The 25,969-nt window shown below is 36.2% G+C and overlaps 1 protein-coding gene across 12 annotated transcripts in view; it reads left to right on the top strand.

Moving 5' to 3' along the window:
* CD47 (CD47 molecule) overlaps positions 1–23,369 on the top strand; it is a 47,569-nt gene extending 24,200 nt beyond the window's left edge. For 2 of the 12 annotated variants that reach the window (XM_082697068.1, XM_082697069.1), the window contains exons 4-8: positions 9,578–9,685; positions 11,050–11,142; positions 12,168–12,260; positions 13,497–13,589; positions 23,123–23,369. In XM_082697068.1, the coding sequence (XP_082553194.1) occupies positions 9,578–9,685; positions 11,050–11,142; positions 12,168–12,260; positions 13,497–13,589; positions 23,123–23,127 (392 nt within the window). In that variant the 3' untranslated portion in view covers positions 23,128–23,369. Of the gene's footprint in view, positions 1–9,577; positions 9,686–11,049; positions 11,143–12,167; positions 12,261–13,496; positions 13,590–15,721; positions 15,769–19,179; positions 19,231–20,586; positions 20,612–21,239; positions 21,273–23,122 lie in introns of all 12 variants that reach the window. The other 10 variants (XR_014302335.1, XR_014302334.1, XR_014302337.1 and 7 more) reach the window with 10 other exon arrangements.
* Positions 23,370–25,969: the final 2,600 nt, after the last annotated feature.

Below are 25,969 nucleotides of genomic sequence, written 5' to 3'. Positions count from 1 at the left end.
AGCCCATGTCATATGATTGAGGTAGAGAATAGCTTTTTCTTAAGATTATGAAATTTTTTCACAGTAGTGTGATTTGTTGCATTTAGATTGGTTGAAGTTTGCTGACCATGGCATTATCATTAGTGACATTGCTTTTATTGTCTGAACCAGAAAATATCAGCCATATTTTTACAAAATAAGCTTTATAATTTTTCTGACTTAAAGAATAAATATCACTTTAGAACCCCTTATACAATATAAGAAATTATGGAGCAGAAACAAAAATCTGAAGTCCCCCAACATGGAAATAAATTATTGGTGTATTCTAGTGCGTTTCCTCCTTCCCCTTCATTTTTTTTCCTATGCATTTTTGTTATGTTTCTTTAAAAAAGAAAACTGTAAATGGACATATAGAACTTATATACATATATCCTGAATTTCCCCCTTGTTTTCAGAAATCTTTTTATAGCTGCCTATATTCTAATTTATTTAACTCTCATCTTGATAGATATTAAGGATGTTTCCAATTTTTTTTGATACTATGGAAATAATTCTGCTAAAGATATGTAAGACTGGAAAAGGCAGAGATATTTTAAGGCTCTTGATACATACTGCCAAAGTGTTTCTTGAAAGTTTGTATCAGTTACTGCAGATGAGAATATCTGTTTTTCACCTCATAATCCTGACATAATTCTAAAATCTTTGCTAATAATTTGGTGGGTGAAAAAATCTTTTTTAATTTTCAGTTTGTGTTAGGTTGAATGCTCTTAAATATTTATTCCACTGATCATATTTTAAAGAACATGCTTCTGAAGCCAAAAAAAAAATATCTTGGTGGGAATTTTTTATTTCAGCTCTCCTCAGAACAAGTAAATGTTGGGGGGGGGGGTGGAGGCGGGCCTTATGCTTGATTGACTCAGTTTGGACTCCCACAGAAGGTGTTAATGATAAGAGTACCTACATAATTGTGGAACCCTTGCTCTGTAAGATGGATGCTGATAGCACTGACCTCTGCAGTCACATTTACAGCTCATAGGAACTCAGTGGGGGTAGGTGCCATCTTTATCATTCCTGTTTTGTAGATAAAAACCTGAGGTAGGTTTGACAGTTTGCCCACAGTCTCACAGCTCTTCTCTGGTAGTTCTGGGATTTGAACCAGTGCTGTTTACCACTACATTGTACTACCTCTCTAGTTTATTTTGAATTTATTTTGAGAACTTTTTTTTCCATGAAGAGCGAACCTATATTATCTGGGTACTCATTCTCAGTAGATGAAACTTACTAACAGAGCAGAATGTAGACCTACTTTGTTTAATTTCCTCAACAAGTATTTATTGACAGGGTGCCTGTGATTGTTAAGCACAGGGGCTTAGAGCCTCAAGATGTGGAAGTGAAATGCATATTGCCCCTGGCTTTGTAGCACTCACATTTCAGTTGAGGAAACATGTAAGTGTGCATGATCTGTGACCCATTTTGAGGATAGTCATGGATCTAAGTCTACCTTTTTGGGGATACCCTTTCTAAGAGACCTCTTGTTTATGGCCTGGGATTCCACCAAACAGGAGAGCCCTTCTCTTTTCTACTTGTCGTTAGGTGATGTGTTTTTTAGAGTGTGATTATCATAAAGCCCCTGAGTTATTAATAGTAACTCACACCCATGACTTTCACTTTCTGGATTTCTAGTTCTTCTTAATTGTTTCAGGTTACCAGATTACCATTTATGGCCTATATTTGACCACAGGAGGCTTTTCTAGTTCTAGTTCTAATGTCAGTCTTTTGGTGGTTCAGGATTCAACTTGGACTTCCCATAGGCTAACCATATAGTAAAGAACAGGTTATGCCTTTGTTTTTAGGAGAATGAGTTACTTTCTACCAGAAATGTATTTTGAACTATATCTCAGGATGCCATTGATCCTACTGAAGCCCAAGAAGATTTTTAAACTCCTGAAGCCAAGGAAGGACTTGGTGAGCCCTAGACCATGTTTTGAAGACAAAGATTTCTTACAGGGAAATGTTCCTAAACATGTTTGCCTTTATCTTCAACTTACAAATTTTTAAGCAGAATCTTAATGCTTAGCAAACAACTCAGAGAGAACTTAGAACCAAACACTGAATCTTAACCAAAGTCACAAATCTCTAGTAGTAGTATATTTCAGACACTTTATTTTTGTTCTTAAAACAATACCAACTCACAGTTTCCCACATCAATGACAATTAAGTTACTTTCCAGGGTTGTTCTTCCTCAATCTTTGGTAGTACCCCAGGTAATTTCTGTCATTAAGATGTTTGATAAGTGATTTCACGTGTTACCCACCAAGATCTATAGTTCCTGTAGTTTTAAGGAACTGCAACGTTCTGAAATTCTTTGAGTCAGGCATATCTATTTTACTTTTCCTTCCTTTGAACTTGTCTTTACACAAAACTGTGAGACCATAAACATGACCAAGTAAGCGGAAATTCTGCAAAGCAATCAAAAATAAATGCAAAAAAATTACTATTGCTCCATGACCTTTAGAATTTTGGTCAAAACATTAAAAACTCTCTTGCTGTCAGTAATAACACTATTAGGAAATGGGGAAAAAAAGGTAAAAGGATTTAGTGCATGGTAAATTAAAACATTAGAAACACTGAGAATTAAAGTGTTCCATCAAGAGTAGTTTGAATGGTGCTTGCCTCCTTCTTGTTATATAACTTGGAATACAGAGCAAGCATCTTTTTTTATGCCTCAGTGAATTGTCATACTCCTTTTTAGGTTTGGATCAGCTTCCAACATTTTATCCTTTGCATTTATAGTGTTATACAATATCTCCCAAGAATTTCTTTAAGTGAAGTTTTTTGCCAGAGTCACCACTTCTGGGACATCTGCATTTCTTTTGTCACAACCTACTCACTGTCCTCATTTATGCCAATAAGTTCACTTTTACTGAGTTTCTCTGACTGTATATCTAGAATCTCTTGAATGGCAGTGTGTTGACATTCCCACAGTCAGCTATTTTGTGATGTCATTTATATTTTATTTGAATCTCACTTCCAAAATTATTACTTTATATTTCTTCATTCTTTAATCTCTGCTGACCCTGTTTCCTCCTTTGATAATCCATCATAAATTTCACATTGATTTATTACTGGGAGATCTGAAGGTCACACCACACGTGCTCTGCTGTCTGCGCATGAACTGAGTAAGAGATGCTCAGTGAGTAGTCACCAACAGTCTTTGAAAGAAGTGACATGATCGGTCACTGATCATGATGCACATCTGTTATTAACGGGGTGATTTGTGGACTGAAGAGAGAGCAGTGAAGTTTGTGTCTCATGCAAGTCCTCATTTAATCCATTGTGGTGTCGTGGTAGCTGAAATTTGTACTGTGATTTAGGGGCATCTGTGTTATTTAGCTAAACCATGGTAACTGAAATTCAGAAATACTGGAAGTGGACCAAGCGAGGACTGCTGTAATTTATTTCAAATGCATGCATTCTAGGCATCCTTCCTGTCCTTTTCTAACTTTTGTCATCCTTTCTCAAGGTTATTCCACAAAGATTTTGGTTACTTCTCAGAGGCATTTGGTTTGTATGTTCATGTAGAAATCATTGTTGGGAAATTCAAGGAAAAAATTCCTCACAACAGCCTTGAGATCCTACTAGGTCCTTGAATCCAATTTTTAGGACCAGCTTTTAAGTACTGAAAGTAATTAGATCATGAGCACATATAAAGAGAATGTAAAGGGACAGGGAGTGTCTTTGTAGATTAGAAAAATCATTCTGAAGAAGTGAGGGTGACTTGCACCAGGAAAGTTCTGTCCAGGAAGGTAAAATATCATCACAATAAATAATACTACAAAGAGTCATTCTGTGACCTGGTTGATGGATTCTATTAATAGGACTTTGTTATTACGTTTACTCTGAATTCTGTTCAATAATCTTGAACTTCCAGTGCTTTCCCTTGGTCCTTACCACATAATTATCACACTTATGTTATTACATGTTGTTAGGCCCTGGTGTTATTGTAGGAGGTACTGAACAAAACTAGAACTCGGCAATGTACTCTTGTAGGAATGCAGTTGTTATTCCTTTGGGCTTTTCCAAATGCAAACGTCCCAACTTCCTGCCTACATTCTGAACTGATGGCACCGTCCACAAGACCAAGTGTACATTTGGAACCAAGAAAAGGAAATTAGTGTGTCAGACATCTTCTCCTTTGATCTTCTGTATTACTGCATGGTGCTTACTGCATGGTGCCTGGGCTCTTTTTTTATTTCTGGGTTCTTTGACCAGGCATGTGTCATTATTCATGTTTACACAATTGTTTCATCAAAGCCAGTTGGGTAGTGTATGGAGTTTATTGTAAGATTCTTTTCCTTGCCTTTTGTCAAGTAATCAGCATTAATGTTCCTTTTTCTCCAGCACCAGATTCGCAAAGCCTTCATTGTTTTGTTTGTTTTTTTTTAACGAGCATATTAAATTTTATAAAACAATAATTTAAATTAAATATTAATTTAATTTAATTTGAAATTAAATATATATTAAAAACTTTGAAATTGTAATATCACTTTGAAAGTGATCAGATGAGCTTTACTGATTGAAAAACAACATTGATTTGCAACTTAACAGATACCAAAGAGATCCTACAATTACTCTCCTAGAGTTATCAGAAAATAGCACTATAATAATGAAATCAAACAAATCTCCCTTTATGATTTATTCTTAATCTATTCTAAATAGGCTGAGATCTGTGTAGACCTATATGGGCATATTGAATCTCATCTTTAGGGATGAAAGGGCATGAAAACTAAGGTGGTAGATTTTATTTGATTTCCAGGTTGATCTGGTAATTTCACTAGATTTTGTCACCCACAAATCTACATTTTATTTTATATGTCTTTTATATCGGTTACAAGGAGACAAGAAAACTTAATGGAGTCTCTATTTATAACAGCTGTTACTTCAGGTAGTAGACAGACTGTCATTTTTTTATTCACATGAATTTGAAGATTAAATACATAAAGGGGCTTTTTTAGGCTAGGTTAAACACATACTTTTTATTTATTGAATTGGGAAAGAACATCAGGGAGTGTCATTCCATCCTCACTCCTGCTTCTTGCCAAAACACACACACACACACACACATACACACACACGAATGTAAGGGCCTTGAGGCAGGAGTATTTGGATTTGGTTATTTTGTTCAATGCCAGGATTTAGAATAGTGATTATCACCTAGTAGGTGCATAATCAATTATTGTTACATAATCCTCTATTTGTGCCTTGATTTAGTTGATATGATTTGGGCTAATAAAATGGTCTGCTACATTGTAGGTGCATAGTAAATATTTCTAAAACAAATGAATTAATCGGGACGTCTGGGTGGCTCAGTTGGTTGACAACTGCCTTCGGCTCAGGTTATGATCCTGGAGTCCCGGGATCGAGTCCCACATCGGGCTCCCAGCTCCATGGGGAGTCTGCTTCTCCCTCTGACCTTCTCCTCGCTCATGCTCTCTCTCACTGTCTCTCTCTCTCAAATAAATAAATAAAATCTTTAAAAAAAAAAAAAACAAATGAATTAATCAACCTAGCTCATTTCTGAGAAGTACTTGCTATACTTAATTATTTTATAGAAGGTATAAAAAGGGAAATTTTTAGAATTCCTAATTTGTTGTAAAAACTGTGATTGTTTCCTTATATATTTGCTATTCCTTTGTGGCAGCATTAGGGTTATAAGTTTGTGTTAAAAATATACATGCTGCCAACACCAAATGCTGATGAGGACGTGGAGCAGCAGGAACTCTCACTCACCACTGATGGGAATGCAGAGTGGTGCGGCCGCTTTGGAAAACAGTTTGGCAGCTTATTACAAAACTAAACATATTCTTTCTGTATGACCTGGCATTGTGCTCCTTGGTATTTATCCACATGGAGTTGAAAACTTATGTCCATACAGAAACCTACACACTGATATTTATAGCAGTTCTTCTGTTGGGCAGTAGGTGAATGGATAAATAAACTGCAGTACACCCATGCAGTGGACTGTTAGCAGTAAAAAGAAATGAGCTGTCAAGGCATGAAAAGGCATGGAGGAGACTTAAATACATATTAAAAGAAGTCAGTCTGAAAGGCTACATGGGTGTCCTTATACTCTTACCCAGAGCATACAACATGAAGGCTGAACCCTAAGGGAAACCAGGGATGTTGGATGATTATGATGTGTCAGTGTAGGCTCATGCTTGGTAGAAAATGTACCGTTCTGGTGAGTGATGGTAATAATGGGGAAAGCTATGTATGTGTGGGTATAGGGGATATAGCAGACTCCCTGTACCTCCCTCTCAGTTTTTTCAGAAACCTAAAACTATACTAAAAAAAATTAAGTCTTAAAAAAGTGTAAATAGTGTTATTGCTCATATTTTATTTGCATATTGATTTAAGTACTTTTGGCTGAAGAGAAATCTTTTAAAGCGTTGCTGATTTTATTTATTTATTTATTTATTTTTACTATCTATCTATCTATTTATTTATTTAAAAATTCTTTTTAGAGTGAGTGCAAGTAGGGGGGGGTGGGGGCAGAGTGGGAGGGAGAGAATCTTAAGCAGACTCCACACTGAGCATGGAGCCCAACGCCAGGCTTAATCTCACGATCCTGAGTTCAGGACTTGAGCCAAATGATGCTTAGTCGACTGAAGCATCCAGGCACCCTAAAGCATACTGTTTTTTAAAATTACATAGATTGTCTTGCCAAACAGTGAGGGGGTTTGATAAAAGCCAGCAGTGAAGGGCACGTTATATTGTGTTTATTTTAATGCTCAGTGTTCAGGAAATTACTTGAATTTATTTTCTTTTTTACATTTACAGTTTTGATAGATTTGATAAATAAGGGTAGGTCTACTTAATAATGGACTAGAAAAAAATCACCAATAACAGATTCTTGAGATTATTGAGTTCTCTGGCATCTGTATCAGATTTCTGACACTTTAGCTATACTGAAAAATTGACAGCTGAGTTAGCAACATGATATCTTCTCCACACTTATTGGGGGACCTACATAGGTACCATCATAAGCAAGAAAATGAGTTAGAAGAAACTCTTTTTAAAGGTTTGCTAAAGAAAACGTGAAGATACTCTTTGATTGCCTATAGTTGCATAAGTTAGACCCCACTGATATATCTGATAGAAATGGCTGCTTAATTTAAGGAAGAGGGAGGTAGCCTTGAGAAGAAATAGTAGTTGAACCAATTAACAAGAACAGTTACCTTCAACATGGAGTGTATTTATATGCCAATGTTTGAAAAGTCTATTCTATGGTAAAACACTGCCAATAGTAGCATTTGCTGATGGTTTATTTTTGTGGCTATTGTTGTTTATTTCGTGACATTGTTTTTCTCCTACAGCTCTTCTATGTCTGAAAAGGCAGAATTTTATATGAAGTTCACACTCTGATTTTTAAGAATGATATGTCTGCCTTTTTGCGTGAACTTCTACTATACTCCAAGGTGGAATTTTTGCTGCTTGATTTTAGTAGCTCTTCTGTGTGTTGAATTAAACCTGTAAGAGTCTCATAAATGTTTTATTGATTGTGAAGTACATTTGAAACACAGCTTCTATTTTACAACCCCTTTGCAGAACTTTCAAATTCTATTTAGGTAATAGTATGCGTAGGTCTAAATGGAAAGACTGACCTATGTCTATGTCTAGAGAAAGTTTTTGTTTTTTTTTTAACCATGTTTGTGCCTTTTGTGACCTATACTTGGAATTTCATCCTAGACAGTGTTTGAGCTTAGAAAATAGGAAAGATGTGACAATCTGTGCCCTATAATAAGTCAGGAACATGACTGAGTCATAGTCATCTAAGTTTCAAGGCCAGATGGATCAAATGAAAGCTTGGGGAACTTGCCAAATTGATTCTCACTCTTTTCTGATGAATGTGGATTCAGTTACTCTGCTTCAGGGAGGATTATTGCTTAGTCCTCCATCTCCCCCTAAGAGACTAAAGTTGAGGTTAGAATCTAAAGGATGATTGCCACCTAAAATAGGTGGAGATGTAAAAAACCTCTGGGTGCCTGCATCTTACCTTAACATTTTTAACCATAGATTACAGTGGAACCTGAGGTTCCACTGTATAATACCTTATATGTAGATTTTGTTGGGGTCATTTAGGGGTTTATTTATTCTTTTTAGTATTTTTGACACATTTGTCATTTTAATGGAAACAAGATAAATGCTAAATACAACAGTTAAAAATTCTCCCCCTCAGGACACTCATTGACTACTGGTGTAGAAAATATTGTGTGTATGAAACAGCATAATTTCAGTCATACACTCTGCTACTCAGTCTGCTTTTAGGTTGCTTTTATCACCTTTCGTGGTGAAAGATTAACTTTAATATTAACTAAAACAAAACCCAAAAGGTGAATATATAGGAAAAGGAATACAGTTAACTCTTGAACATGATTTTGAATTCTGTGGGTCCACTTATATGTGGATTTTTTATGGTTCAGTACCATAAATGTATTTTCCCTTCTTTATGATTTTCTTAATAACATTTTCCTTTCTCTAGCTTACTTTATTTATTATAAGAATATAGTATTTACAGTATTATTTATTATAAGAATACAGTATTTACAGTATTTTCCTTTCTCTAGCTTACTTTATTATAAGAACACAGTATCTAATACATATACAAAATATGTGTTACTTGACTTTATGTTACTGGTAAGGCTTCTGGTCAACAGTGGCTATTAGTTGTGAAGTTTTGAGGGAGTCAGAAGTTATACTCAGATTTTAAGGGGCAACTATAATATAATATTTTTAAGCTTATCTATTATGTTGTTTCAGAGAAGGTACCAGATACTTGACAGTAGAGCTAGCATCAGAAATAGTAACATGTATGACTAGTGCTATTATTTGTGGTTTATTTTCAAAAAATTATTTTAATTGAACAATTAAGCATCTTCTGCCATCAGGATATCAAGAGGGTATGAGTTGTCCAGTGTTGATTCTGCTTTTTCAAAACAAAATTATCTAGAATTCCAAATGCTTTCCTAATTTTATAAAGGTGAAATAAAGTTCTCTTTTTCTCAGTATTATTAAATAGCCAGCTATTTCTCATCAGTGTTATGTATATCAGTTGTAAACCTGAGACAGTTTTCTTCCTCAGGGAACATTTAATAATGTCTGGAGATATTTTTGATTGACAGCACTGGGGCGCTGTTGATGGCATATAGTGAGTAGAAGCCAGCGATATTACTAAACATTGAATAATACACGGAATGGCCCCCCTCCCCCTCATGCCCAAGGAGTTATCTGGCCCGAAATGTTAATAATACCTTAATTGAGAAAGCCTGATATATATAACTTCATTCCTTAAAGTGTAGGAGAATAAAGTATCACCTTTAAATTCATTTTCCATATGTCATGGTAGTACCATGACAATATTTAGACATTGACTTATTATGAAAAGGATTTGGGGTGGCTTGACATGATATGAAGGAGTTGTTCCTGAAGGATTATTCAATTATAGTAAGTTATCATCTTGTCCCTGCACTTTATAAGTTACAGAAGTGGCTTTACTTTTTGTGATTTGGCTCATGTAATTCTTTGTTTTCTTTTTAAGCAATTAAATATAAATCCAGTCTTGTGAAGGAGAAAACCATTCTTTTATTTGTTGGTGGACTAGTGCTCACTATAGTTGTCATTGTCGGAGCCATTCTTTTCGTCCCAGGTAAGAAATGCGGTTATCTGAGGGAGACAGGGTTAATGGAGATGGCCAGGTTGGGGGCAGGGAGGTGTTAGTTTCCTAGGGCTGCTGTAACACATAACCACAAAGTGAGCGTCCTAAAACAGTAGAAATTTTCTCACAGTTCTGGAGTTCATAAATCTGAAATAAAGATGTCATCAGTGCCATAATCCCTCCTGAGGCTCTAGGGGAGAATCCATTTTTTGTCTCCTCTAGCTTCTGGTGTTTGCTGGCAGTCTGCAGCTCCTTGGCTTGTGGTGCCATAATTCCAGTTTCTGCCTCCATGGTGTCTTTGTCAAATCTCCCTCCACCTCTGTCTTACAAAGACACTTGTCATTTAGGGCCAACCTGGATAAACCAGGGTGAACTCCTCCTTTCAGGATCCATAACTTAATCATCCTTTGCTATATAATGTAACACTCTTTTGCCACATAAGTTAATATTCACAGATTCTGGGGATTTGGAGGTAGGCATATCTTTACGGCCATCATTCAACCCACTGTAGAGGCAAACTTCATTTGCCAAGACATGGAAGTGGGAATGAATATGGGAAGTCTGTCCGAAACCACTTGTGTTCAGAGGATGGGAATGGGAGTGGAAAGAAAGGGTATGTTGCACATGGAGAGATGGCAAAGATAGCGTGGGACCCACAATGTAGACTGAAGATAGCCATTGTCATTTTTTTTTTAAAGATTTTATTTATTTATTTGACAGAGAGAGAGATCACAAGTAGGCGGAGAGGCAGGCAGAGAGAGAGAAGGAAGTAGGCTTCCTGCAGAACAGAGAGCCCGACATGGGGCTCCATCCAGGACCCTGAGATCATGACCTGAGCCAAAGGCAGAGACTTTAACCCACTGAGCCACCCAGGCGTCCCGCCATTGTCATTTTTTGAGCTGAACGCAGTATAGATATAAGGTTTAGGCACATAAGTTTGGCAGCTCTGTTTGCCTCTGCAGTTAGAACACAGGGAGGAAGGAGATGAATTCAGAAAATCCCTTGAGAGAACAACTGTGTTGACTTTGGGACAGATTGAACCTAGCAAGTGAAGGGAGTGGCAAGAGGTGACTCGAGAGTTTCTCCCTGGAATTCTGTAAGGTAGTTGAAGAGGCAGAGCCAATTCAAGATTTTGACATGTTGAGACTTAGATGTTGGTGTTCACATGTTTTAAGTTTGGTCTTAATCTGAAAATAGTGATTTTGTGTGAAGTTTTGGGAGAAATATATTTTTAAAACTTTTTAGTTTTGTAAGAGAAGTATTGGGACTAATACATTTAGTAAGTTTAAGTATTTTAACTTCCTGCAGAGTAGGAAGTATGTCAGATAATATTTTAAATATTTTTTTATTAACAGGTGAATATTCAACAAAAAATTCTTGTGGACTTGGTTTAATTGTAATTCCTACAGTGATATTAATATTACTTCAGTACTGTGTGTTTATAATAGGTGAGTATTTGTTATGGCATGATTTTGTCTGCCTTTTTCATTTTAAAATACTTTGGTTGAAATATTTCTTGTATTTTTTTTTTACAACTCAATTAAAAATTGGCTTATTAAAACATTTTCCAAGCTAGTCTTAGTGACATTTTCCCAGTATGGATTAAATTTAAGGTTAGCTTAGGTTTTCAAAGCATTCTGTTTTTTTGTAAAAAGTAATTTTCATGTATCTTTGATGCTAGGCAGTGGATTTATCAAATTATGTTATTTAATTTCTTAATGGTTATCTTCATATTTTTATTTCAGCTTTTTCAAATTATAAGTAGATATTCAACATTTTTTTTTTGCTAAGCCTCTCTGTTAAAAAATTCTATAAAATAAGCCTATTAATTGAAAATAGTAGAAATGTATTTCTTTTTGAGTTATTGGCAAATTTTAACATTGTAGTTTTAAAAGATGATACAGATATCCAACCTATAGTTGATAATAATCTTCATTGCTTTTTTTGGAGTCAGTCACTAACATATTTTTGTCTTACTACAGTCTGTTTTTTTCTATTTGTACATTTAACTCTTGGTCTTAGAGTTTATCTCTGGCTTGATTAAAATTTATTAATTTGTTGCAAAATTGAAGATCTAGCACACAAGACAGAGGTTGTGATGTTTACAATGGCCTGTTTGCAGAACAGTTCTCTCCAGCAGAGCAATTTATGTGCATGTGGCAAAGTCATCCATAATAGCCATTCATACTGTAAAATGCCCAAACGTGGTAAAAGCAGCACTGTTCTAAGATTTTGGGTAAAAAATACCAATCCAGCTGAGCTCAGTGTGAAAATAAAAGACTGCTGAACATATGAATCTGTAACTAACTACTTGTGTGAAAAGGCGAAGTTTAGATCATTGGGAAAGAAGCTACCATCTGACAAGGAAATCCAGAGTCAGCCTTTGGTCACTGGACGTTATTTCTGACTGTACAGAATGCAAGGAGGTGTGATTGCTTCTTACGTGCTCTCAACCCATTCTTTTCTCCTCCAGGTGTTTGGATCTCTCCCTTCACCATTGCCATACTAATACTCCAGGTACTGGGCTATGTGCTTTCTGTGGTTGGACTAAGCCTCTGTGTCTCAGGTAAGGGTTACGTTCTTCTCTAGTCCCAGTTTGTCTTACTAGGAATTTCTCTTGAGCAACAGTCTTCTTCCTCTTCTTCTTTACCCATTCACCTGCTGAAGGACATCCTGGCTGCGTTCTCTTTTTGATGATTAAGAATAAAGCTACTTATAAACATGTGGGCATGTTTCGGTGTAGACATAGTTTTCAACTTCATTTAAGTAAATACCAAGGAGTGTGATTGCTGGATTGTTAAGAGTATATTTAGTTGTGTAACAAATCACCAAACTGTCTTGCAAAGTGGCTGTGCCATTTTGCGTTCCCACCAGCAGTGAATGAGAGTTCCTGTTGCTCCACATACTTGCCAGCATTTGGTGTTGTAAGCTTTTCTTTTTTTAACTCTCATTTTTTTCCCCCGCTGAGAATATAGTGTTTTCCATATTGCCATGAGAATACTGGCTGTATATGGCTTGTGGGCTGATTTTCCTAGCAGCCAAACTGCTATGCCTATATTTGTGGGAGAATTTTTTTTAAATGACCAAGCTCCAGTTGGTTAGAACATCTAGGTTTTACACACTATTTTCCATTAGTCTTGGTATGATAAGGTACATGTTAGACAAATGAAAATTTTTTTCTTTTAATAATTTGGAGTCATTTCACTGACTGAGTTAATAATGAATTTATAGAGATAATTTTTGTTTCTTAGTAATTAGAAAAAGAATTATTCTCCTTAAAACTTGATTTATTGGGCGCCTGGGTGGCTCAGTGGGTTAGGCCGCTGCCTTCAGCTCAGGTCATGATCTCGGGGTCCTGGGATCGAGTCCCGCATCGGGCTCTCTGCTCAGTGGGGAGCCTGCTTCCTCCTCTCTCTCTGCCTGCCTCTCTGCCTACTTGTGATCTCTCTCTGTCAAATAAATAAATAAAAATCTTTAATAAAAAAAAAAAACAAAAAACCTTGATATATTACTATTATTGCTGGGTCTTTTTAGAAGTTCATTTATTGGGGTACCTGGGTGGCTCAGTGGGTTAAGCCTCTGCCTTCGGCTCGGGTCATGATCCCAGGGTCCTGAGATTGAGCCCCACATTGGAATCTCTGCTCAGCAGGGAGCCTGCTTTCCCCGACCCCCCGCCCCACCTGCCCCTCTGCCTGCTTGTGATCTCTGTCAAATAAATAAAATCTTTTAAAAAAAATTAGAAAAAATAAAAGTTCACTTATTTCATGTAGGTCTCTAACATGAAATTTCACTATTTTTACAGAGTGCAACCCAGTGCATGGCCCTCTTCTGATTTCAGGTTTGGGTATTATAGCTCTAGCAGAATTACTTGGATTAGTTTATATGAAACTTGTTGGTAAGTCAATCTTATTTTTGTTCACCTATGCTAAGAATTCAAATATATAATTTGGAAAATTCTTTTGATTGGATCTTATAATTTATGACTAAGGAAATTCATCAGTGTTTCCAAAAATGAGAAAATACCATGAATGCAGCTGTATTTTTTAAATAATAAAATTAGAATGATGTGGGGGTGATGAAAGAGGATAGAGAAGTAATAAGAATTAATGAAAAGTTTAGATTATAAACTAGTTTAAAAGAAAATGGCTTTTGTTTAGAATGTATAGACTTTTTTATACCAACTAAAAAGAGAGAATGTTGAGGATTTAATAGGAAAGAATTTTTAACTGGCCCATTGTTTTTATGAGAACTAGCTCTTTCACAGAGACCCGTTTGTTACTTGCTGTTCTTGCGTACTCTTTACAGACCTTGACACCCCTAAGGAGACAGGTTGAAATTCAAAATCTGTCACTTTTGTTAAAGAACAGTGTCTTCTGACTTTACTTGACTTTTAAACATTTGTAGTTAAAACTAATATAATAAAGATACGGACTTATAAAATTTAGGGACTTACTACCTTTTTAAATATTTATTTAATGGTTTTTAAATAATTAACACGCAGTGTTATGTTAGTTTCAGGTGTACAATATAGTGATTCAGCAGTTCTATACATTATGCTCATCATGATGTGTGTCCTTTTTAACTTTCATCCCCATCACCTGTTTTACCCATCCCCCCACTCACCTCCCCTCTGGCAACCACCAGTTTGTTTTCTATAGTTAAGAATCTTATTTTTTGTCTCTTTTTCCTTGTTTGTTTTGTTTCTTAAGTTCTGCGTATGAGTGGAATCATATGGTATTTGTCTTTCTCAGACTAACTGACTTCACTTACCATCACACCGCCTAGATCCATCCATGTCGTTTTTATTACTTTTTTTAAAATCAGTTATTAAGAAATGGGGAATTAGCATTTTGTTTCTGAACTTTATATTTAATCTGTCAGTTTTCTATATAAATTCTTATTTTATATATAGAGAGGCAGATGCTAGTGTGTTTTCTTATTTAAGCTAAAAATGTTTCCTATAATTGGTTTACATTAGTATCCCTTTAAAAAATTGTTTTTGTATTTAAGAAGTAAAGCAAAGTCTTAAGCATTTGTCAAAATAATCTAAAGTTGCCAAATAGTGGAGTAGAAAAAAATCAGTGTTTCTGCTTTAGGTGGACTTTACTGTGTTTCCAAAAATTAATATAAACCTTGAATTGTTATGGTCAAATAATTTTCCATATGACTTATGTAATACTCTCAAAGAAATTTTGCCTTTGTTTCTGAACTTTAGCTTTTACTGATTGATCATATGTAACTTTGTTACATATTCTTTGTCCGTATTTAGTTAATGCTTACTAGATAAAAAAAATTAAAATACTTAACTAAAATCTCCCTATCTTTGGTTCATGTGTTCATAAGTCAGAGTCGTTAACTTCAATGAAATTTTCTTAGTTCTTAACTCCTAAGTCCATAATCACAGTGAAGACTTCTCAGCAGAATGGTGTTCATTTGGAGCTGTCAGAAGCATCACATTATGAATGTTGATACATACTCTCTTTTTGTTGAGTATTCAGATCACTGTTTGTGTGGTTCTTGAAGATGACACTCTGGTTATGTTGTTTCTTAAGAATGAGTGCTTGAGAACAGTATGTGTCCTGGAGCATGATGTCATATTAGGTGTCTTTGACTGATAGCTCATTGTTCTTTTTATTCTTCATTATGTGGTTCGAACTCCCTTACTCCCACGCTCCCCCCAAGCCTTCCATGTCTAAAGAATGATGCTCAGTAGAGTTGCCAACAAGTGTGGAATGCTGCCTCAGGTGGAAATAGGCATCGTCTAACTGCCACCTCCTTGGCCCTGCTCTCTCCCTTCTCCGTTGTTTATATCCCAAAGAAGTCTGTGAAACCACTGTAGTTATACACATACTGTTCTCACCTTAAAAACCAAACTGAAAGTGAAATCTTGTAAAGTTCCCAAGATTACTTTTTCTTTACCATAGTTTAGCATATAAATATATCACATGTAAGTTAAGTTAGTCCAATTTTATTGACATTTTGAGAATATTCTAAGTTAACTTTCCAAATCAACTTGTCTGATGCCAGAATTCAGAGGCACACCTTCGGTCAGTTGAAGGGCAAGAAGAGAAAAGGTACAGAAAACTTGCTCTTTAGATAATGTGGTAGAATGGGAAAATTGATGTGTTTTTCTTAAAATAATCTTAATGTATCAGTGTGAGTATCTGTAACATTAAGGTTGCAAATTTTAGCATTTTTATCAGGAGGTAAAAATTGTAAATGTTCCCAAAATAAATTTTACTCATTGCTGATGCTCTGTTTTGGAAAAGCTTAATGAATGTGTCTTGACTTAAATGCAGTAAAATCCTCAGGGTTTTTTGTTGTTGTTGTTGTCTTTGTTAAAAATCCAAGCTAACTTCAAGAGTAAGTTAATGACCCTATGAGAAATTTAACTTTTGTTGTTTTTATGATTTCCAAGCTTAAATTTGTAGCCTTAATGGTTGCTCTAGAAGTAAGATTTCTAAATTTCATTTCTTGTGGTCTTTTTAAACCATGTTGCATTTCATTTTGTTTCTGGAAGCATCTAAGTTTTGCAGAATGAAATTCAGGCTAGAAACAATAACAATGTGAGATCATACAGCAAATTAAGTAGAACTTACTAAACTCACTAGAGTTAGGCTTGTTGTTTGTATGTGACATCAGTATCCATTATTTATAAGTCAGTGCTTGTTCATTTTTTTAAAGCCATTACCACTTAGTTCCATAGAAGTACATATTAATATGTCTTGATACAAATCAACTTAGTAGTATACAGAAGCCACATTTACCATAACATCATAGTTGTTTTAGAATGACATGGGAAAAAAAAAAAAATATATATATATATATATATATAAAATCTAGTGATAGTTTATAGCCCATTGTTAAGGAAAGGTGAGTCTGATATCAGTAGGAAAAATAGTCCTGAAAATTCAAAACCTAGAAAAACATTTGTACTGTGTGGTCAGGTGTTTCAGGGAGAGAAGAATAAATCAAGAAGAAACTATGCAAGGGAGCTTGTATGGAGTCTGTAAGGCTTGTGGTTTAAAAATAAATAAATAATATGAATATAAATATATTATATATAATAAACAATTTATATATAATAAATGTATTTATATTTAATAAATATATTATGTAAATATATATTATATAAATATACATTACATAAAATATGTTATATAATGTGTATTTATAAATATGTATAAAATAGATAGTTTACATATGTATTTATATATATTTAGTATATATGTATGTTTAACTACATACATATGTGTAGCTGTCAGTGCCTTAGAACCATGATAGTAGCAAGTAAAGCACAGTAATTTTGTCACAATGATCATATGTCTATGGAAAAAGATTAACTCAAATGAAATGAACTTCTGTACTTTTGGATCTTACAGTATTAGAGGAAGCACAGCTGACTCTTTTCCTTCTTCATCATTGTTCTTTAGGGAGGTCTTTTTCAGAGTGGTCTAGACAAACTGATATTCCTTGGACCTGAGAATTGGAACTCAGAAACTATTCTTTACACATTATTAGGACAGAAAAGGAGTTACTTGGAAGTTCTTAATAATAATTCTGATAAATAAATTTATGATCTCGAAAATGTAGACCTAAAATCTTAACCTCTGACCCTTCACACGACCAGTCAGAAATTTTCACAGCTGTTTTCTTTTCCTTGATAGAGCATAGAGGGCATGGTTTAGTTGAAGTAAGTTGTATATACACGTAGCTACAATGATGATCCTTAATGAAGTTCTGTAATTCTTCCTGGCTTCTTTGGGGGACTGCTAAATGTGACTCACCCACCCACATTCCCAACCCATTTCACTCCCTACTACTATTTTTTTTTTTTTAAGATTTTTTTCTTAAGTAATCTCTACACCCATCGTGGGGCTCGAGCTCAGAACCCTGAGATCAAGAGTCACATGCTCTACTGACTGAGCCAGTCAGGCATCCCACTCCATACTACTTTAAAATGTGGTTTTCTTGTTTGGCTGCCAGGATCATACCACTCCCCAGGGGCATCTAGTAAGGGAGCTTTATTTTAAGGCAACCCATAATACTAACAGAGAAGGGAATCTCCTGAGAGCTGGGACACAGGCAGGCTTCACCGGGACTAGAACAGTAAGCAGTTTAGGAATTGGAAGGATCCAATGCAGTTCTAAGAACTGAGCCATCATGTCACCCTCTAAGTAACAGGAGTTAGTCAGTGCCCATCTGTCAGTTTTATTATCAAGTTCCTCTCTGATTCTTTCCCTACAAGCTTATCCTCCTCTTTATGGCCTTATCTTGTATTTTATTCTTGTCTTCTCACTGGTAGTTTCTATTACCTTTGTCTTTAAGCCTTGAGCTCCTCCCCTGGCTTGCTGTCTCCTTGTCACCTTTCTTTCCATCTCCCAGCTTTCTGGTCTTCTTTCTGTTTCTTCTCTAAGTGCTCCAATGGGAGAGAAAAGGTTTTCAGGCTAGTCAGTTGCTGTGGTCTCTGAGACAGTGTCTCAGCTTCTGGCTAGTTTGTACACTGGCTGCCCTTGGATAGGGTCTCACTTCCATTGCCCATCAGTTTTGGAAGCTTGTTAGGGGTGGGCATGAAGGAGGAGGAGCTATAAGTAGGGAGCACAGAACCCTGGAGCAATCCCTGGGGCTTGCCTGAGTCTGCTCACAATCAAATCCAGGCTTCTCTCCAACCCCCAGGACAGTATAATTGACTGTCCCGTAGCCCTCACCCTCCTACCGACAGGCTCACAGGATGTTGCTGCTTGATGCTTTTGATTATGCAGTACTCATTCTGTATTTAAGACTGGCTTGAGCTGCTCTGGGACCTTCTCACTTGGCTTTTGTAAGGAAGTTCTTTTTCCCCATGCATCTAGAGTAATATTTTTTTCCATTTGTCACTTTCTTCATGCCCTGTATTCCTTCATCTCCATTAACCAGTCTGTTTAGAAGCAGTGCCAAGGGTAACTTGGAAAGCTGAGTAGGAATACATAGAGAAGAAGTTGATCGTGGCTAAAACTAGCTGCTTAGAATAATTCATTAAAATCAGAAGGATCTGAATATTTTCTTTAGTTTGTTAGCGATTTGGAGCTTTGAAAATGGAAAGATGGAAGCAGAAGAAAAGACTGAGCTACAAGGAACAAGAACAGTGAGCTAAGGGCAGGCAATGAAGTAGCTGGTGGAGATTGGTCATTTCCACGTTTTGTCTACTTTCTGGCTGGGCTGAGTTAGGGAAGGGTGTAGAGTCCACAGTGGGGTTGAACAGATGATAGCATTTTTCAACAAGAAGTGTAACAAGTGGCTGATGTGGGGGAAAGACAACATGTGCAAATTAAAGAAGGTAGATAGATGTTCATTATTTGATGTGGATGAATCATTTGATCATTTTATTCTATCAATGCATATAATCATTTGAAATTAATCATTATATGGTCATTGAAATGAAACATTATATTGCCTTCATTTGTATAATTTATTCAGTTTATTTTCTCAATTTTTAATTACATCAGCTTCCAATCAGAAGACTATACAACCTCCTAGGGTAAGTTAAACTTTCTTAAGTGAATTGGGAATGATCACTTGATGGTTTTGACTGAGGAATGGTCATAGAGATGTTGAAGACTTCTGCTCTCTCTTTAGTAGTATAACATCGGAATAAGAGAATATAGAAGTCATTTCATGACTTTGCATGAATAGATCCAACTCTGTTTTAAAACCTGTTTGGTCATGATAGTTGCAATAGAATAGAATCAGTGATTCCTTAAGATTGGGCTGACTATTCAAGTGACTTCTCACTTCTCAGAACTGGAAAGTTCATGTGTAAGAATAATGGTTATTATCTCTGCTGAAGGAAGCTGACTGCAGTATCCTGCTCACCCATTGGCTCCATTTGATGTGCATATACAACATGATATTTCAGGCTTTAACCTGAGGGAGAGAGATTTGTGTGAAATTGATTTCATTAAAAATAATCTATAAAATAAATGTAAATATTTCTGGAACAAATCTGTTCTGAATTGTAATTTATTTCCCTTCTTCCCTCATTTTGTAAGTATTTTTTTCTTCCTCTGTACTGTACTGTAATTTTCACTATGTCTTGGATACCTTTAAAGCTATCTAAGAAAATTCCAAGAAAAGGAGCAAATTTAAGAGATAAACTGAAATAGATAAATGAGCAGGTGGAAAAAAAAAAAAAAACCAACAACAACAACCTGTAGAGACTGGTTATAGGACATGCCCAAGAACTATTTTCTTGAAAGAAGGTCTGGAGAGGTCACCTTCTAGAAAGGAGTAATAGCTCTATCTGGAAGGCCAAAATCAAGACTCCTGTCTGTGACAGGAAGTGGAGATTACATATATTCCTTAGGTCTGATGAGCCTCAAAAGACATGCCTGAGAGGCAAGGGGGGCTTAGAGGTAAATCTTACCACAGGTGTTTCTGCTAAAAAGATGGGTGCTGTAGCTACATTGGTCACCAACAGCCAGCAGTGTTTAAAGTGCCTCTGTTGGAGATAATCCAACCATTGGACCCTTAAATCTTAACACATTTTCTTTCCTCGTTACTGAATCAGTTTGCATGATTTGAAAATGATTTTGTTTTGGTCTCACCTCTTATTTAGCTCTTTCATTTATTTTTGTATTGCTATTTATGTTTGCACTTTTTGGGAAGTTAGAATTTCTTGAACTAAAAGAAGCAGAATGGGTGGGAAATTCTGCTTAAAATTAATACAGTTATTATTAAACTATTAGATAAACTTGGCAAGCTTTGTTTTTTATCTTTTATTGCCTTATTCTGTTTTCAGACTGTAAGATTCACTCTTTACTATATAGTTTAAATGTTAGCATTTAGAAATTTTAGTATAAAAGGACATGAAATAAATTCCATTTTTACGTAAATATATTTTAAATATTTTCCAGAAAGCTGTAGAGGAGCCCCTTAATGGTATGTGGTTATTACAAACTTGTATATTTTTCTTGATCTATTACCCGATCATAATTTGATTAGCCTCCCAAAGCAGTTAGAATGCTCCATCTGTGCCTTGGGAGAAATCTAGGTTTGTTTTGTTTTGTTTTGTTTTGTTTTTGCCTGGACCCCTCTTTTCTTGATTATTCAGAGTACTGCTATTGTACTTAACTTCTGAGAAGAATGCACTGTTCATTATCTCTCCAGAGTTGCTTGCTCTGGCCAAGCAATATTTGGGCGAGGGGACATTTGTCTTATATTAGCCAAGATGAAGCATAACACCCACAACAGAGAAGAATCTCAATTAATTTCACTTTCGGATTTATAAGTTTCAGATTTAGGCTGTTACCAGGGAATGAGACCAAGGATCTCACTTTCTTTCTCCCTAAATCTAGATCTGTGTTCCCAACTGACTTTGTTTCCTTTGTGGAGTCTGTGGGTATGATCCACAGAAAGGCTTTTGTAATAAAGTAATAAACTTAAAATTAATTTGACTTTATAGCTGTGGAATAGTTAGCATGATATTACTGCATATTTACTTATTTAGAAATGATTTCTAATTGTGGAATCTTACTAACTGCCTGCTTGGCTTGTTACTAATTCTTAGCATTTAAAGAATCAAAAGGAATGATGAATGATGGTAAGTATAAAATGCACCTACAATTATAGATCGGTTAAAATAAGAACACTGAAAAGAAATAAAGTGGCTTCTTGAAAGTATGCTCTTATATGTAAAAGGGACACTGTCAAATCATAAAGGTCTGCATGTCTTGATTTGTAAAACTTAAATCTCTTCAAAGTTGTAAGACAAGTGCAGGAAAAGCTGTCGGGTGTCACTCATCCGACCCTCCAGTCATATTGTTCATGCATAGTAAAGAGGAATTACTGCTTTTTCAAAAACATTTTTCACCGGCAGTATCTGGTGCCTGTAACTTTTAAATGCTTTTTAGAAGACGCATAGATAACCTGGCACAAATCTTTATCATCTTGACAGAGTTTCTTTTGTGCTTGTGTTGGCAACCTGTTGCATTTAATTCATGGGGACTTAGTATCTCTGCTTTTCTAGGCAGGACTCAGTTCTGTCCTTACGGGAGAGGATTTAAGAGAGAAATGTTGGGTAGCTCGAGCTTTTGCTTCATGTTTTGGAACTCTGGGCTAATAAATTCTAATTTTTGTTGACTATTTCAAGGGCATCTTTGTTAGTTTTTAAAGATAATAATTAAGTCTGAGCTATTGAGTACTAGAAGTATTCATTTTGATTGTCCCTTAAGATTCTGTGGTACTTCAGTTCTGTTAACATTTTAATAACTTTATGTTTTTACCTTATCAAAAATGTCTTCATACCTTTGATATTTGTCAATCATGTAAATAGTTTGCTATTTTACTGCTGTAACATCCATGACCTACCTCTTCACCTCTGTGGCAAAGTGAAGCCTTTAACATGAGGGGCTTCGTTCCCCTGAGAGCAGTTTTTGCATGAGATTAAAAACATGCGGATTGTGTTTTGGTGGACAGAGTTTAAAACAAGGCTTAGGCCATGTCCAACAGGGAATCACAGAGTGATTCCACTTTTGTAAGTTTGTGTCACAACCATAGCCTTTATTAACAAAGATGTATGTTTTGTTTGCCAACCACCACCCTCTGAAAAAAAAACAAAATTGGAGTTGGTAAGAATAAACTAAGTGATATTTTAAAAAAGAACTGGTCCCTGGAATTATGGCATGGTTTATCCATGTTTACGTTCTCATGGTTTATTTTTTAATTTCCTTGCTATCTTCTTGCTGTAGTGTCACCCTTCTGCAGCTGTATGAGGAAATGAAACTCCTCTGTTTTCAGAAAACTAGTACAAGAGCCTCAAGTATCTCTTCCTTTCTTTAGAACCACTGTAGCATAGAGTAGTTCTTTTGTGTTCATAGCACACAAAATCTATTATGGCCTTTGAAACTCCCTTAATTTTGCTAATATTTAGCTGTTTAGAATTTGTTGGTTTAAAAAAAAACCTGTGTTTCTGGTGGGCTTGTAGCTCACAGTGTGTCTGCCTCTGGTCAGTAAGTGAGTTTCAAACTAACCTTCTATTGACCACAGTACCACTTTCTCTTTCTCCTGGCCCAAATCAACATTTTATTTTACTTAAATGATATAGGTCTGAAATGAATGGGATAGAACATTACTCTGTAATCAATATCTTTTGCTTTGAAAAATCAACATCACTTGGCTTTTCAGCTAACCCAGCAAACTGAGATTACCAGACTTTGTTGATTTTTTTTTTTTCATTTGGCATTGACTGGCCTTTTACTTACTACAACTAAAAAGGCTGATGATTTGCCAGGTTTATGTCTGTGACCTTTGCAAATCTAAGATTAAATACTTTTCCTTTATTTTTAGATATCGTATATGTGACAATTCCAGTTTTTTAAAAATACATCAACTTGTTAATGTGTAGAAAATAGATATGAGTCGTGATTACATGTTCATTTTTCAATTTTCCAGAGTAACTGAAATGAAGTGATGGACTCTGATTTGGAAAGTAGTGAAACGTGAAAGGAATACAATTGTGTTTGAGCACCATGGCCTTGATTCACTGTTCAGGAGAAGAAAACAAGAAAAATAACTGGTTCTCATCTGTGGAAAAAAATTAATCATTGACCATTAAATGATTATTGTTACAGTTAAGTTTTTATTCAAAGCATTTGTAATGTAGTTAATAAAAGAATTATTATCTGTGTTGTGTGCCCAATTGAGATCCAGTTTTTTGTTGTTATTTTTACTCATTTAGGGGCAAGAGTAGAGTGGCCAACTTCCAAGAATGATCCTTTTCAGATCCTCGGGCCTCTTGACTTTAGGTCACCAGTTTAAATTGGTTCAGGGTGAGAATTACCTGGTGCGACCCTCGTGGTTTCCCAGAGAGGCTTATGAAGAACAGTGGCTTCCATAGAACCTTAGCAATCCCAGATTCACAGCCAGGTTGGCAGTTATGGCTGGTGTTAGCCAGATACCGTTCGTACCACTTCTGGGTCAAGGGAATAGCGAATTGAAGTACAGATAGGAGCACGCTTGGGAACGTCTTGAATGCTGCCTCCATGTGCCGCGATCCGGCAGGAGATCACGGTCTTCATTCTTGGGGGTTGCCATTCACACATTCTTCTCCGACATACGGTGTAACGAATCCTTTCCAGGTTTAGGGTAATTTTATTGATGGATGTGTTTTTCTTTTATTCACACAACCCTTTAAATCCTCTCTTGTCCTCCTGGTATTTGCTTCTGCTGTGCAAGATGTAGCACCTTTTCTCCTCTTTGAACATGGTCCAGTGACACGGTAGCATCATTGCAGAAAGGAGCCAGACTTATTCTCAGAGAACTATGTTCACACTTTTCAGCAAAAATAGCGATGGTTGTAACATATGTATTTCCTTCCTCGGATTTGAAGGCACAATCTACAGTGTTTCTTCACTTCTTTTCTGATCTGGGGCATGAAAAACCAAGATTGAGATTTGAACTATGAGTCTCCTGCATGGCAACATAATGTGTGTCCCCGTCAGGCTGACAAGCCCACCCAATACAGGGTGGTTTTGTTGCTGTTGTATCTGTGTTGCATGATAAACACTCATCATCTTCCTTGTGTAGTCCTGCCTCCGTAAGCCCCTCACTCTGAGATCCGAAAGTAAGGCAAACCTTCCACATTTCCTACCCCCGTTAGAAGATTAACGTTCTGACAGTCGTGATCGCCTGGAGTACTTTTAGCTTCTTAGCACTCGTTTTCTTCCTGTGTGTGTGTGTGTGTGTGTGTGTGTGTGTGCGCTCGTGCACGTGTGCACACATATGTATAAGATAGGCACATGCATCTTCTGTACGGACAACAGTGGAGTACCTACAGGAGAGCACATGTTAATTTCATGCTTTTAGTAACAACATTAAAAAAAATCTTTATTGGGCGGGATTATATTGGATGCAACTCTGTGATCACTTAAAACTTCAAAAACTTCTAGGTAATTTGCCAAGCTTTTTGACTGCTCACAATACCCTCTAAAAATACTAGTAATTCTTCCTGTCTGTATAATAATAAGACATTCATATCTGTAGTTACATAACTAATAGTTATTTCTTAGTCCACTGAATGTTCCCATGTGCCTCTTTTATGCCAAATTAATTGTCATATTTCATGTTGGGACCAAGTGGTTTGCCTCTGGCAAGCCTTCTGACCTGCTGATGCTTCTCAGAAAACTGAGCAGACTATGAAGACAGCTCTTCTTGGGAAAAAACAAAACAAAACAAAACAGTATTTTCTTCCCTAATTGTGTTGCTGTCCAAAATATTATCATATGTAGAGGGAGCTGTATTCCTTTATATAAATCTGATGGCTCTTGCTGCTCTTTTTTCCTCTGAAAATATATTTTACTAATATTGTTTGTTACTTTAGAAATCAATTTTGATGAAAGGAGGAGAAAAGCAGATGGACTTGAAAAAAAATCCAGATACCTATTCTCTGTTAAGAAAAAGTAGGGCATGAAAATCTTTATAGCAAACTTTTTTATAAGCTCAAAGTTGTACCTTTTAATATGCAGTAAGGTCTCATTTATTTGGGGTTCAGCCTTGGGACCCATCCACCACCCTTTGTGTTCTCTTAAACACTGCCTGTCTTTGGAGGCACTCACTGCCCTAGACAACACACAGGGGAAGCAGGAGAGAGATGCCAGGTGACATCAACTCTTGCTCGTACTAGTTGTCAGCTTCTCTGGAAAAGGGACCACAGCAGCAGGAAGCCTCTTGCTTGGGCATCATTGGGCCAGTTCATTCCCTTTAAATCAGACTTGCAGTGGCTCCCAATTTTTTGTCACACCAAAGGAGAATTGTTAACAATGTTTTGAGCATCACGTATCCATCCCCGACCCCGACAACCTGCTTTTTACTCAGTGATCCCAATTTGTGCCATTGACTCTTTCGCTTGATTTTATTTAGTGTGCACCCTCTGGTGCCACTTGTCATTTTTGCAACAACTTTTCCAGCGTTGTTGGTCAAATCCAATTTTCTGTCTCCTTCAAAACATTGTCCTCTGCCCCTCCCTCCCCTCCTGGCTCTCATCTGTAGCTTAGCCCCATCCATGTCACTGCCTCTTTCATCTTGTATACACCTTTCTTAGTACTTCATGTGTGTCTGCTGAGTTCTGTCCGTTTTTTTGTCTTGCTTCTCTCAATTTTGAAATTCTATTATGGCAAGAGCCTCCCCTTTCTCTTCCTGCAGTGTTTTGCATACATTAGGTGTTCAGTGCATAAGTTGGATGATTGGAAGTTGGCTATATGCAGATTCCCCACTATTTTCAGTAGGGTGATCTAGATGGTT

Source organism: Mustela nivalis (genome assembly GCF_964662115.1).
Source record: "Mustela nivalis genome assembly, chromosome: 1".
Taxonomy (NCBI): Eukaryota; Metazoa; Chordata; class Mammalia; order Carnivora; family Mustelidae; genus Mustela; species Mustela nivalis.
Note: the sequence above shows the minus strand (reverse complement) of the source record. Positions and strands in the feature narration are given on the sequence as shown.